Genomic DNA, 15659 nt, shown 5'->3' on the forward strand with positions numbered 1-15659 from the left:
ATTTCCTTATAATTTGCAGAGGTGTCAATATAGGCTGATGACATTTAATGTCAACAGATACAAGTTAATTAGACAAAGGAAGTGAACTCAACAGTTATTAAATAAATCAAGTGGCTTTAAGCTACAAGATGCAACACGAGTGGAACTTGGAAATAGTATCATTTGTCTTTCTGAAATCATCAACAATGAATGGAGCATACATTAGACAAGTGTTTGGATATACTGAAAGGATACAAAAATATGGGAGGTCCTGATGAATTTGTGCAAGGATCTGCAATGGCCATAACTTGTGTAAAATTCTGGTCATCAGAGCAAAGATGTACGGTACATATTTTTGAACAGTGTAAGAAAAAGTAACCAACTTGATGAAGCATTTGAGCTTTATAGAATGATGTAAGAGCAAGGAATGTTTACAATGAAAAAGAAAAGGTTCAGTGGAGATGTCATTTAAATTATAGAGTCATACAGCATAGAAACAGGCCCTTTAGCTCACCATGTCTATGCTAACCAACACACACCAAACTACACTAATCCTATTTACCTTCGCATTTTAAGTACTTATCCAGTTACTTAAATGTTGCAAAAGTACCTGCCTCTACCACCCTGTCAGGCAACACATTCCATTTTTTTCTACCATCTTTTGAGTGAAAAAAGGTTTTCTCAGAACTGCTCTAAACCTTTTTAAACTTAAACCTTAAACTTATGCCCTCATGTCTTGGACACATGTGCCATGGGGAAAAGATTCTCAACCTACAGTATTTATTTCTTGATATCATGCGGATAGTAACCTACTTTATTTTCAACTTAACTTACACCCAGGAAGGATCATGTCTTTAGTTTTTGTCTGAGATTATATAATAGCCAGTACCTATAATACATAATAAATGCTATTTTCAGTATTATTTTGGGAAGTTATAATTCCTGCAATTAATAATGGCCTCTTAATTCTGAAAACAAAATCAACCTGATTGAAAAAAACACGTTCAAAAATAATTAAACATTTCACCTTACAAACTTCAGGTTTCTTTTTGAAGAAGTGTCTATATTAAATATGTACATTCAAGTTAAACGCATAAACAGCTGTAATCTATTTACCACTATTGAAGATTCTTACATTGTAACCCAATAAATTGAAACCAAATATATTTATTCAAATAAACTGACACAGTTCACGTTTATAATTGACAGTTTAAATTTAGAGTCAAAAAGACCCACACCACAGAAAAATGTCCTTCAGTCCATCACGTCCACGCTATCGGCTGTGGTATGATTTGAGAGTATAGCACAGCTTCATAAAAGTACAGCTGTTACGATCACTCTGTGTTCACAGTGAGAACATTGGTAGGATTTACACAGTAGTGATATTTCATAACCAGGCAGGCACAAACAATATCACTTTAGACTACAGGAATAGAAATCAACTAATTTGGATAATTGCATGATTTGGGTACCTACTATTCAGAAAGCTAAAATACTGTATATGGCAATCCCAGACAATTAGTTTATTTGTTTAAGGATCTTCATATAATGCCTCTACTGATCCTTCTCTTTGTCAGACTAACTATTCTGGGCTGTCTCACCTTTCTTGCCATCAGAGTTTGGCTTTGCTTTCAGAACTATTCCCAATGCCTGGACTTATGATCAGAATTGAACATTGTACTTCTGGACTCATAAACATGTGGTAAAAAGGATTTGGGGGGGCAGTAAGATAGATCACATGGAAAACATTATAGGAGTGAGATATTTTATGAGGGACTGAGTAATTGAAAGGAAAAATTGGAATTATAGTCAGAATTGGAATTAAATATGCATGTAGGTTTTCCTGACTTGTACTGTCCCCATTTTGTACTTTCTTGTCTAAAATGAGGGCTGACTGGAATGCACCAACTTATAGTGAACTACCTTTATGGTGTCAGTCTGCAGCTTGATCGACATGCTCAGTGACAGAATGTTGTATAAACCAAAGATGAAAATAACTCAAAAGTTTAGATTAAAACAGAAAATGATGCCTGTTTCAACATCCGACTCTATAATGATCAAGACAACGAATGACTATTTATGATAGGCAAACTAATGGGCAAAATCAAAGTTTTAAAACATATGGTGTTTTTCTTCACTATCTAGACAATTGACATGATATGTAAATAGGACTAAAAATGTTGGAATGGAGAGTGAAAAATACATGGAAAGTAATCTTTTGCTTGCTTTGTTTCCAGAGCCCATCGGATGGTTTTTGGAAGTCTGTTGCCACTGTTGTCCCCAAGGAGCCCAAAGAGATTCGGATTCTGAATCCTTACTTCATTCGTGAAGCAGCTTTTACATTTATTGGCCTTCCAGTCAACAATGGGATGATGGGTCGTGGGGTGAGTAAAAATGTCATGGCTATTTGTGAAGCAGAATGGATTGTTTAATTTATCTCTCTGGAATGTTGAGAAAATATTTTGTAGTTGACACTGTGTAATTACAGTTCAGAAACTCAGAAGACAAATGTCCAACACTGTGCAAAGAAATGGAAGGGTGGTGATTTGCACTACCATTTTGATGTGCAGAAATTCCACAAAGAGGGTACCATGGGGGTTAAGTCACTTGAGTTACTCTCATGCACCACCTAATGGTCTCTTCAAGTGGCAATAGCAGAGGTTGTCAAAACCAATAAAGGATACTACAAAGCATAGTGACGTGAAAAATAAGCAGAATAAGCAAAAACAAGCAACCACTAGTCATTTGCTTTGGGTGGGGGGGGGGGGGGGGTGGGTTGGTGTGGTGTAGTGTGAAGGAGGAGGGTTTGAGGGTAATAGAGTTGCCAGCATAATACGCAATACTTCAATTAGATCTAAGCAAGACCAAGCCATTATGATATGCACAAAAACTATAAAAACCCAAACATACAATATATTGTGCACTTTGCACAAATAGCACAGCTTCATAAAAGTACAGCTGTTACGATCACTCTGTGTTCACAGTGAGAACATTGGTAGGCTTTACACAGTAGTGATATTTCATAACCAGGCAGGCACAAACAATATCACTTTAGACTACAGGAATAGAAATCAACTAATTTGGATAATTGCATGATTTGGGTACCTACTATTCAGAAAGCTAAAATACTGTTTTAAGAAGGGCAACACCAATGCATTCTCCCTAAGCATGATAAGGTTTTTGTTGTAGCTTTTCTTGCCCAAGAAGAAAATTTCCAGGTTCTCAGCCTGGAAGAGTGGGGAGTTTGGGGACCTGTAAACAAGAATATAATAAATATGAATAAGACGAGACCATATAGCCCCTTGAGACCTTAGTGTTATTTAAATAGACAATGGCTGATACCCAACCTGAACTCCAGTTGTAAATATGTAATGTTGGAATTTACAGGGTGCTGTGATTTCTATGCCAGCAGCTAAAAAAGTTGGCTGGAAGTCTGCCCAAGGAATGAATGACTTCACGACTGTTCATAAACAGTCGGTTTGTCGTTATCGGACTAGAGGCAGGATAAGTTTTCCTCAGGGATAAGAATTCCCACCCTCAGAAAGCTACTGGCCTATCAGATGGTCCATTGACGTCAGGTAAGAACGGAGACTCCTGCCGGGTTCACAAGCAGTCCCCAGTGGATATTGTCACTGCATCTGAATAATAAGGTAAATGGGAAGGATTTCATCAGTTTGGCAAGCCTTAATCTATAGGATAGGGTGCTGGGTATGAAAATCTGGGGAAGGGCAAGGGAGAAATGTGAATCTGTACAGCTGAAGCTGCTTGGCTTCCTACATCGTCAAAAAGTGTGACACTGGAAAAGCACAGCCTGTCAGGCAGCATCCGAGGAGCAGGCTCGTCATCAGCTTATGCTCAAAACGTCAACTCTCCTGATCCTCAGACACTGCCTGACTGGCAGTGCTTTTCCAGCGCCACACTTTTTGGCTCTTATCTCCAGCATCTGCAGTCCTCACTTTCTTCTAGGCTTCCTACATAGCCTGGTCCATAACTGCTGTGGGTAAATTAGGTAGTGAGGGTGGAATAAGACTATTATGATGCCATTAATAGCTACTTAAAGGGCTCAATGGGCCAAAGGGTACCCGACAATTCCACAGGTTCCTGCAAAGTTTCTTACAGGTCCAGAGCGGGAGGGAAGGCCACATGCTGGATTTGACAAGTCAACCCTGCCAGCAGTGGAGGTAAAATTCAGACCTAAATCCAGAGAGACACTCAAAAAGGGAAAGACTCAAATTTAGATTCTACAGAACAAAATTTATATGTTTGAAATATGCAAACTGAAATGACAAATAATATATCAAACTTTAAAAAAGCACGAGAATGATTGAGCAAGCTTAATCTTGTGGATCTTGTATAGAACATAGAACAGTACAGCACAGTACAGGGCCTTCGGCCAACCTTTTATCCTACTCTAAGATCAAACTAACCTGCATACCCTTCATTTTACTATCACCCATGTGCCTATCCAAGAGTCGCTAAAATGTCCCTAATGTATCTGAGTCTACTACCACAGCTGGCAGTGCATTCCACGCACCCACCACTCTCTCTGTAAAGAACAGACTTCTGACATCTCCCCTAAACTTTCCTCCAAACACTTTAAAATTATGCCCTTCTTGTGATAGCCATTTCTGTTTTGGGAACAAAGTCTCTGACTATTCACTCTATGTTGAAATTATTCTTTATAAAAACTAATGAAAACCTATTCTGGATTACTAAGGTATTACATATGTTGCATCTATGATTGAATAATTTATCACTATGATGGATTTCTTTTTCCCTTTTTAACTTTTCAATTGCTTTTTGAAGACAGGATTGGTTCAGCTTATATTCAGCATATGCTTTACTCAAAGTTAAATTGAAACATAACAGCATTAGAAGCATAAAATGTACTGGCTGGAAAGCAGACCTTTCTGTCGGTATGGTCTGCACTATTTAGTTTAGTTATTAATCTATAAATGATACATCAAAACATTATAAAAATAAGTTAAACAATGTGAAACTTGAACTGGCAGCTTGATAGAGAGAGAGTTCTGGACTTCGTCGGCAGAATTTGATCCGCCCCACAAGAATAGGCAGGATTCTGGGCTCATTGTAGAATTGGGCAGAAAGGCAGTGGTAGAGTGACATCACCTTCTTGATGCATTTGTAGGGTGATGTCAAGGACAACCTTCTCACTGATGGAATTCAATGTAGCTAAGTGTGAGGTGATTCACTTTGGGAAGAATAACAAAAAGATGGGGTACTGGGCTAATGGTCGGATACTTGGTAGTGTGGATGAGCAGAGGGATCTTGGTGTCCATGTACACAGATCTCTGAAAGTTGCCACCCAGGTAAATAGTGCGGTGAGGAAGGCATATGGCGTACTGGCTTTTATTGGTAGAGGAATTGAGTTCCGGAGTCCTGAGGTCATGATGCAGTTGTATAAGACTCTGGTGCGGCCGCATCTGGAATATTGTGTGCAGTTTTGGTCGCCATACTATAGGAAGGATGTGGAGGCACTGGAACGGGTGCAGAGGAGGTTTACCAGGATGTTGCCTGGTATGGAAGGAAGATCGTATGAGGAAAGACTGAGACACTTGGGGCTGTTTTCATTAGAGAAAAGAAGGTTTAGGGGTGACTTGATTGAGGTGTACAAGATGATTAGGGGGTTAGATAGGGTTGACAGTGTGAACCTTTTCCCGCGTATGGAGTCGGGTATTACAAGGGGGCATAGCTTTAAATTAAGGGGGGGTAGATATAGGACTGAAGTTAGGGGTAGGTTCTTCACTCAGCGAGTCGTAAGTTCATGGAATGCCCTGCCAGTAGCAGTGGTGGACTCTCCCTCTTTATGGGCATTTAAGCGGGCATTGGATAGGTATATGGAGGATAGTGGGTTAGTATAGGTTAGGTGGGCTTGGATCGGCGCAACATCGAGGGCCAAAGGGCCTGTACTGCGCTGTATTCTTCTATGTTCTATGTTCTATGTTATGTCTCCCTCCACCACTGACATTTTGCCAATGGAGGGATGCCATCTGCAGGTTGAGAATTTACCAGTAAAAGCTGATGGCTTCCTTGTGGTGCAGGGCTCCTCCTGATTGGGGCCTCTGTGAAGCATAAATGGCTCTCCGGTAACAGACTCATCCTCCCCTCATTAATCGGCCCTCCCTTAACCAAACACTTTCTGGGACCTGCCTGATAAACCTCAACCAGCCCAAAACGTCCCCCCTGTTTTCCAGAGCCTGCTCCAGATTTACAGCTGCAGCTGAACGCAGTCCCAACATTGGCCACCACTCTGGTTAGTGCTACTGGGTTTAAAGAGCTGCCACTCCTCTGATTGTTAAACACAATTTTATATGAGTTAGACATGGGCAGCAAATTTTAAAGGCTTCAAGTTAGTAGAGGGTAGAAAATGGGAAGCAAGAGACTGAGTTGAAATAATCAAGTTTACTGATAACAAAGACATGGATGAGGGTTCCAGCCCATAGATAAACTGAGAAATGGGTGAATCTTTGGTGAATTTCTGCAATGTTCTTTTCAACAATATGCACTGCAGACATTCACCAAGGCTTCTAGGATAGCACACTCCAAATTCATGACTGCTAACGTCTAGAATGGCAAGGGCAGTAGATACATGGGCGCACCACCACCAAGTTCGCCCCCTCCCAGCAACTCACCATCCAGACTTGGGAATATACCCCCATTCCTTCAGTATTGCTAGGTTAAAATCCTGGAACTTCCTCTCTTACAGCATTGTGGATGGATCTACACAAAACGGAATGTAGCAGTTCAAGAAGGCAGCTCACCACCACTTCTGAAGGGCAACTAGGGATAGCCAATAAATGGTCACCCAGCCAGTGATGCTCACATCCCATGAGTGAATAACAGAAAAGTCAGGACATGTTATGGAGGTGGACTATTGATGGCATTGGTGTAGGAGGCTGTTCTCGAGGTCAAATGTATCACCAAGGTTATGCACAGCATTAACCGATATCTAACACTTGACAGACATTGGGATGAATTTGCTTGAACAAGCAGTCAGACTATTTGCAGATTGCGGATGGTTCAAGAGAGGTGAAGAAGTGGTAGAGTTGGGTCAACATTCATAATAAGCTCGCACCGAAACAGACTGAATTATCCTCTCCCTGGAAATCTCTGTGGTTTTAAAGGAGTCCTGCAATATCACTTCACCTCAGGGTTTGGAATAACGTAAAGATGCAAGTGTTTTAATTCTGTTCAAGCAATATTTAAAACTGTCATAAATTTTACTATTTAGCACACATCTTTTGCTAATACTGAACATCAGAATATTTTTATGTTTTCAGTATTTTTACTGCAGTTATATTGTTACTTTTTTTAAAGAGACGAAGAAGGGTTTGCAACTCATTCATTCCTCAAACTCCTGCAGTTCCTCTGCTTCACTTTGAATAAAAAAACAGTATTTTTTTTGTTTCAGTGCACATTCTGTGGCATACTTTGCTGTTGAAATACAGAAAAATTAATTTGTCACTGAATTGTTGTAATGTGAAAAATTTGAGAACATTTAGATTATTTTCTGACAGTAAAGATGGCAGTACAGAATACCCAATTTTGGGGGTACATTCAGACCTTTATTTTGATTTGTTTTGAGGTAAATTAATCTTGATTTATTGTTGGATTGTTTTAATTTAACTTTAATTTCATTCTCAAATTGGAATTAATTAGATTAGATTGATTGGATTTTCAGGTTTATTTGTTTGGATTTAATTTTAACTGGAATGGTTTGAACTTTTCTTTGGATTTGATTAAATTAGTTTGATTTTCCTTCAATTAGTTATCAGTTAAGGTAAGTTGTATTCGTCGAGCTTTGATTGTCAGATTTACGTTTTCACGTTAAACTGAACAAAATGAGAAATTAAGGGTCAATTTTTTGATCAAAGAGAAAATTCAGTAAATTTTTATATTCCAGATTCTGCATTGGCAGCTTTGGATTTCTGCAGACTTTGAAATTTATGTTCAAGATCCACTGCTTTGATTTTCCTTAGCCTAGTCCATATGATGGAGCACTCTGCTTTGCAATGTGTTTCTGTCTGAGGTTTTCTGCTTCCTTGAAGATTAATAGTATTCAGGATAATTAGAAAACTAAAAGATCGGCAGATGCTAGAAATTGGAAAGAAAAACAGAAATTGCTGGAAAAGTTCAGCAGGTCTGGCAGCATCTGTGGAGAAAAAGCAGAATTAACATTTCGAGTCCAGTCACCCTTCTTCAGAACCGTTCTGCTAGATGTGCTGAGTTTTTTCTGCAATTTCTGAATTTGTCAGAATAATTATTAGGAGCACTGATGGCAATCTGCAGATACTGATGGTCTTACTTATCTTCTCTGTTGTACAGGGAATGTAAAAAGAAATAACATTGAGAGAAAATACTGGTGAAAAAGATGTTTTCAGATAATCATATGTCAAAAATTAATTCAATACAATTTATTATGTCCACACTGTGAATTTTATCTGAGGAGAGATGGGTGATGATCCTGATGGTGATCTATCAAATCTGCCCATTTATGTTCACATGGAGTTTCTGCTGGTCTGCAATTTTAAGGCAGAAGAAGTTAGTTGTACTTCTATACAGTGCCACGACTCTAGGAATGCGAAACCCCATTAATCATTCCAACGCTAACAGTGCAAGAATGAAATTGCGTCCTGAAGTTTTTACTGGAAGATGGAAGAGAAATAAGAAACTAAAACTGCATCAGGTTCAGAGGGTAAATCTTAACCTCTTCTGTGTTTATTTAAACATATGGAATCAATGGAAGTAGTAAGGTTTTAGTGGGGCAAAGAATATTGGTCTTTTGATTTACTGAGTGTCAAAATACAAACGTCCTCAAGAATATGATTATAGAATTCCTGAAGATAAGTTGATATGATTCATTGCTCACCCACAACCTTGGGTCTTGCAAGATTCATGTTTTAACAGTACTGTTCCACAGCAGTCAATTTTCATAAAGTAACATTTAAAAACTGTTCATTTATTTTTCAAACTGTTACTAATGATATTCATGATAGAAATTTCAATCCAGTTTTAAACTGCCAGTACAACGTTCCTTTACTCCTCTTCACCACGTTCCTCCTCTATGTCGCCATTTTGTGAACAGAACAATTTTGAAATTCTATTCTCAACTGATCTAAAGGTGACCAAATGTTTATTTCAACAATCCTCATTGTTGCTAAATCCCAAAAATTAAGATCTTAAAGGGAATTATTGAGAAGACTGTTTTCTCCAACCTGTTTAAATAGGCATGTAACATTACAGATACATTGAGGCAATTGTTATATGTTTACTGAGGTTAAAATGATTTGAAAGTTAGTTACTTCATACACCCTCTATCTTTCCTTTAGTTGTTTAAGTATGTGTGGAAGATGCACCACTCCTCAGCTAAATACATGCAGAAAACTTTTGTTCAGTCTCTCACAGTAACAATATTGAGCAGCTCTATGGATGTCCCCTTTGTTATTTTGGGAAATGATTCTCCTTTATTTTGCACATCCTTTCTGATGAAACCACTGATTAAAATCTCTCAGCAAAGGGCTACGCGAAGATAGACTTCTATTTCCATCATGCTGTTGTGTAGCCATTGTATGGTTGTATTGTGTAGAAGGTAAATTGACATGTTTTGCAGGCATTTCAAATCCTGAAAGAACAAATGAAACCACTTCTTTCTTCTTTGCTGAAATTTGTTTCAGAATGATATCATCAATCTAATGCATCACCAATTTACTGACCTTCCTTGTCATTAGTCAACATCAGTGAATGAAATGGAATGGAGCATTTCAGACAGTCTTATCTTTAAGCAGATCAGAAGTTTAGGAATGGTCTGACCCATTATGGATCATTTTACACAATTTGTCACTGTGCACAATACCTTGAGCAGGCCACAATTAGGTTGAGTAAAGTAGAAAGATTGGAGTTGCCAATACATTATAAAACTAAATTAGTAAGTTATTGACAGAAAAGACAAATAATAGTGGATTATTTGCTGAACTGTAATACTCAAAAGCATAGCAAGGTAGGGCATCACACTGGACTTCCAAGACACTCTCCTGCAGTATATTGTAGTCAGTTCTTTGTCTTTGTTTTCTATACTTTGAGTTTTCAATTTTATCTGTATCACATAACTATACATTCAGTAGAGGCTGTGTAATTTCCTGTGCTAGCTAGGATCTGGGTAGAAACCACTTAAAATCACTTTATATGGCATCAGTTTACATGCGACTGTTCTGTTCAGTTGAAAATGGAATTTATTTTTGTCTGGGAATGGAAGACAGGCATCTTTAAGTGTATGTAATTCCCCCACCCTACCAGTGAAAATAAACCTGCCAAATCAAGTGCCAGTCAGGTACTTAAGTATTGACCAGTACATTTCTTGACCTAAACAAAAAAAAATCCACACTGGAAACCCAAAACAAAAACATAAATTGTATAGAAACTCAGTAGGTCTGGCAGCATCTGTGAAGAAAAAGTAGACTTAACATTTCGGATCCAGTAACCCTCCTTCAGAACTACAAAGCTGGATCCAAAGTGTTAACTCTGCTCTCCCTGCACAGATGATGCTGTTACACCTGCTGAGTTTCTGAGCAATTCCTGTTTAAGCTTCTTGACCTATCCAGTGCTATAGGCAAAAGGTGCTGAAGCCTGCCTGAAGCTGTTAATCAATCTGGCAATCACTCAGAGCTGGAGGCCTAATCTGCTCAGCTATAAAGACCGGCGATGGCATAAAGGTAAGCCATTTATTGGGAGCAGAGACCACAGGGTGGGGTCGCATGGAGCAGTGATGGGGGATGGAGCCAAGGTCAAAGGGGTGACATCCTGAATCTATTCCCCCAATCAACCCAAATTAAGAAAAGTAGAAGATCACAGCCCCACAACCCAACAGTTAGGCCACCCTGCTTTCCCCATCTGGAAGACAGCTACTTTTGTCTTCTGCCAGCAAAAAGTAGGTAATTAGCATGATGGCAGGTGATGTTCTGAAGGATCTTTAAATAACCACTTAAGGGCCTTAAATTGATGGTGTGTTGGAATGTTGACCGTAGACCTTCTTGTCAAGAATTCAATTGCTGAGGTGGCAGGAAGGGAGCAGGTATTTCTTACATGTCATGCTCCAGATTATTTGCCCTTACTCCCCTCTCTCTCTTTTCTAAGGAGTGGAAAATCCAGCATAAAGTGTGCTTATGGATTATATGAAATGTTAAATGGGGCACTTAATGCAAGATATTCTATTTCAGTCAAGAATGCTACCCACTAGATATAGGAAGTTAGGTTTTCATGTAAGACTTTATAGTGTTTGTTTATTTTGCAATATATGATGAATATTATATTTATGCATGTGTATTTTATATCTGAGAGAACACAGATCAACAACAGCACAGATAGGGTTAATCCAAAGAAGCTGATTCCTAGAACTGCACTCGCAGTTGTGTATGCTGGGAGCTCTTGCTAAAATCCTAACTTTGGACAGCATGTAAGTAGGAATTCAGCAGTAATCTATAATAGAATTGCTTGGAGGAAGTAGTGATGAGATTAGTTAATATTGCTTAAGTATTGGCTTTTGATTCTCACTTTTCAAAAATGTATCTCAATGAAGGAATCTGATCATTGTGGATTCGCTAATTGCACTTAGCTGTCAACATAACTTTCATAATTTGTAAGAAGTGGGGGTGGGGGGGAGAGTTGTTGCAGTTCAGGTCAATGCCCACCACTTTTCTTGTACAGTGTAATTTTCATAACTAGACTAAGACCTAAATTATCTTAATATTTTCCCTTTTTCAGTCTGGTTGGATGAAATTACTGGAGATAAAATATCCAATAAGACATTGTCCAGAGCATTATTATCCAAAGTACTTGAATGATGCTATCTGTTATCTATCTTGAATTGAAGCATTCAGGATTGCCAGGTAGCTGTCAATAAGCAGAAATACATTTAAAGGATCGGTCTGAGAATTTGATAGCTTCTGCTTTGATGCAGAGTGAGTACATGATTTAGTTTATGCCTTGCCAATCTAAAATTTGTTGAGAAATTCAGCATAACTCGTAGTGCGATGGTCTTCTCACTGTTTACATCTTTAAACAATTAACAAGAGATTTTCCTAAAGTGATAGAAGTTATATGATGAGAAAAAACAGTTTATCAGGCAACGTTGGAGATCTCTGGGGTCTATCTCGAGGCATCCTTGTCTCTTTATTTACAGACCAAGGTGGTGATACCTCAACCTCACCAGAATTTAATAGGGCCAGGATTTTCTTGTGAGAAACAAAGAAGCTGTGCCAGTTGTTTCCTATGGGTCTAGATGCCACCTCTAACAGAGAAACCATTATGCAAGTGACAGTCACTATGGCACTCAACTTTGTTGTGTACTGGTCCCTTTAAATGGCACTTGGGTTCTACAGTACAGGTTTACTTCTGCAGAACATATATAACGCCACCTAATTTACTGTGTATTAAGTGAAATGAATGGTGAGTGATGTTACACAGGGGAAGGTGAATAGTTTTTCTTGGAGGGGTGTCTTGGAAACAGCAAGAATGATAAGTGTCACAACTCGCTTGGGAAAGTGCATTGATTGTCATGCTTCACTGTTCCCAGGGTTGCTACAAAAGGTGGTGCTTTAATCAATGTATGCAGAGTCCTTAATTTACCTAACTGTAGGAACCACATTAACAAAGAACGCTGACCAGATTCCAGTATTTAACAAGAATTACTATTTGTTACAGATAAGTAACTTCTAATTGCAAGTAAATAGCTATGAGCTATCAACATATCGCTCTACTAGTTAAAACTCTAACTGCCTTTTAATATTCATATTTGTATGTACCTACATATAACACACATACAGACAAACAAAAAATGATGGTTCTGTACCTGGAGGAAAATAAACTGGGAAATACAGTTCAATACAGTCTACAGAATTTGTTGAAATAATCCTTTTGGTTTTCCAGGTCTTCTTGTTCTACAATCTCCTTTCTCGGTTCTTTCACTTCTTCGAAGGAGGCAAGGGAGAATACTATGCTAATAACAAAGTCCCTTCATTACTGGTCAAAGAGAAAACTTACGGTGACTGGTGTGCAAAACTAACTGGCTTTCTTCAGGCTTGAGGGAATTTTTACTGCCCAGAAAAAAATCACACAATCTGCACTTTTAGCATTTCGAAGTCTTCTCCCTGTACCATTCACAGTGGCAAGCTGTTGTACTGCCCCAGAACCAATCCTAGAGTTGTCACCAGAATGATTATGTTTGGCATCCATGACTGGTCACAATTTCACAAATCAATCAGCTACCTGTTGCCTGCCAAATCTCACTCTGCACATGCATCCTGGTGCTGTGCCACCGACAAATGTCTTACACTACCCACCCCCACAACCCCCACCCCCACTGCCACTGGTGGAACAAAGTAGCAATGAACGCACCACATACACTGAGTTTCAATAACTTGTTTTTAAAAGTGCAGCAATCTTTTCTATAAATATTAGTTATAAAACAGTCCTTGTTCTATTTTAGTCCACAATCATAGAAACAGAGAAAATAGTTGCATGAGTAGACCATTAGGCCCATCAAGCCTGCACCACCATTCAATATGATCATGGCTGATCATACAGTTTCAGTATCCCATTGCTGCTTTTTCTGCATACCCATTGATCCCTTTAGCCTCAAGGGCCATGTCCAGCTCCATGTTGAATACATCTAATGAACTGCTCCCAGCAGCTTTCTGTGGGAGAGAATTCCACAGGTTCACAACACTGAGTAAAGAAATTCTTCCTTATTCTTAGTCTTGAATGCCTTTCTCTTTCTGCTTTGACTATGATCCCTAGTTCTGTACTTCCCTAACGTCAGGAACATTCTTCCCACATCTAGCCTGTCCATAGCCATCAGGGTCTTGTATGTTTCTTAGAGATGCCGCCTCATTCCTCTAAATTCCAGTGAGTATGAGCCCAGACAGTCCAGTCTTTCCTTATATTGTCAGTCCTGTCACCCTGGGAATCAGTCTGGTTAACCTTCACTGGACTCCCTCAATAGCAAGAATATCCTTCCTAAGACTAGGGGACCAAAAGTGCGCACAATTCTCAAGGTGTGGCCCCACAAAGACCCTGTATATCTGCAGCAATACATCCTTACTCCAGTACTCAAATCCACTCGCAATGAAGACCAGCATGTCATTAGCTTTCCTCACCGCCTTCTCCACCTGCATGCCTACCTTCAGCTTCTGTTGCACCATCCAAAATACAGTAAGTAAGATTATTCAGTCTTTACAGAATTGAGCTTACATGGTGGGGAGAAGGAATGAATGTGGTTACAGAGGAGTGTGAACCACAAGGCAAAGTATTCCACCTCTTGATAACCTCATTCACCCCATTGGGCCTCTTAAATTCACCTACTTCAGTGCTGCATTTGAGTGTTGAATTAATTGTTCACTTGCTGGTAACTCTGGAATGAAGCTTAAACCCATAGCCAAACCTTCCATTTCATTTGAGATATTCACCGCCATAGATTAACCCAGTGACTTCATCTATCCGACTAATCACCAGAACTCTTGGAACTGTGTCCCAGTAATAGCTCACGTGTTCAGAAGATGAAGAGAAGGAAAATTAGTTACTGAACAAAAACCAGAATGTATATGGAATTGCATAGTATTTAAAATTTTGCAGGTGCTCAGTAGGGTAAAGGTGGTGAAATTGTTACTACCTTTCACAAATCCAAATCTAGGCTTCATAAAGATGTAGGAGAAAGTGAGGACTGCAGATGCTAGGGATCAGAGCTTAAAAATGTGTTGCTGGAAAAGCGCAGCAGGTCAGGCAGCATCAAAGGAGAAGGAGAATCGACGTTTCGGGCATAAGCCCTTCTTCAGGAATGAGGAGGGTGTGCCAAGCAGGCTAAGATAAAAGGTAGGGAGGAGGGACTTGGGGGAGGGGCGTTGGGAATGCGATAGGTGGAAGGAGGTTAAGGTGAGGGTGATAAGCCGGAGAGGGGGTGGGGGCGGAGAGGTCAGGAAGAAGATTGCAGGTCAAGAAGACGGTGCTGAGTCCGGGGGTTGGGGCTGAGAAAAAGTGGGGCAAGTAGGCGGCCTGTCTCCCCAATGTATAGGAGGCCACATCGGGTGCAGCGGATGCAGTAAATGATGTGTGTGGAGGTGCAGGTGAATTTCTGATGGATATTGAAGGATCCCTTGGAGCCTTGGAGGGAAGTGAGGAGGGAGGTGCAGGCGCAAGTTTTGCATTTTTTGCGGTTGCAGGGGAAGGTGCCGGGAGTGGAGTTTGGGTTGGTTCGGGGTGTGGATCTGACAAGGGAGTCGTGGAGGGAGTGGTCTTTCCGGAATGCTGATAAGGGTGGGGAGGGAAATATATCCTTGGTGGTGGGGTCTGTTTGGAGGTAGCGATAATGACGAAGGATGATACGATGTATCTAGAGGTTGGTGGGGTGGTAGGTGAGGACTAGTGGGGTTCTGTCCTGGTGGCGATTGGAGGAGTGGGGTTCAAGGGCGAAGGAGCGGGAAGTGGAGGAGATGCGGTGGAGAGCATCGTCAACCATGTCTGAGGGGAAATTGCGGTCTTTGAAGAAGGAGGCCATCTGGGTTGTTCGGTATTGGAATTGGTCCTCCTGGGAGCAGATGCGGCGAAGGCGAAGGAATTGGGATGGTGTTTTTACAGGGGGCAGGGTGGGAAGAAGTGTAATCTAGGTAGCT

General features: G+C 40.0%; 1 protein-coding gene across 7 annotated transcripts in view; it reads left to right on the plus strand.

Moving 5' to 3' along the window:
- The window catches only part of LOC122554242 (CMP-N-acetylneuraminate-beta-1,4-galactoside alpha-2,3-sialyltransferase-like), a 627037-nt gene that overhangs the window by 576107 nt on the left and 35271 nt on the right, over positions 1 to 15659 (plus strand). For all 7 annotated transcript variants that reach the window (XM_043698962.1, XM_043698961.1, XM_043698960.1 and 4 more), the window contains one exon: positions 2217 to 2363. In XM_043698962.1, coding sequence (XP_043554897.1) covers positions 2217 to 2363 — 147 coding nt within the window. The remainder of the gene's footprint in view (positions 1 to 2216; positions 2364 to 15659) is intronic.

This window comes from Chiloscyllium plagiosum, chromosome 11 (genome assembly GCF_004010195.1).
Source record: "Chiloscyllium plagiosum isolate BGI_BamShark_2017 chromosome 11, ASM401019v2, whole genome shotgun sequence".
Taxonomy (NCBI): Eukaryota; Metazoa; Chordata; class Chondrichthyes; order Orectolobiformes; family Hemiscylliidae; genus Chiloscyllium; species Chiloscyllium plagiosum.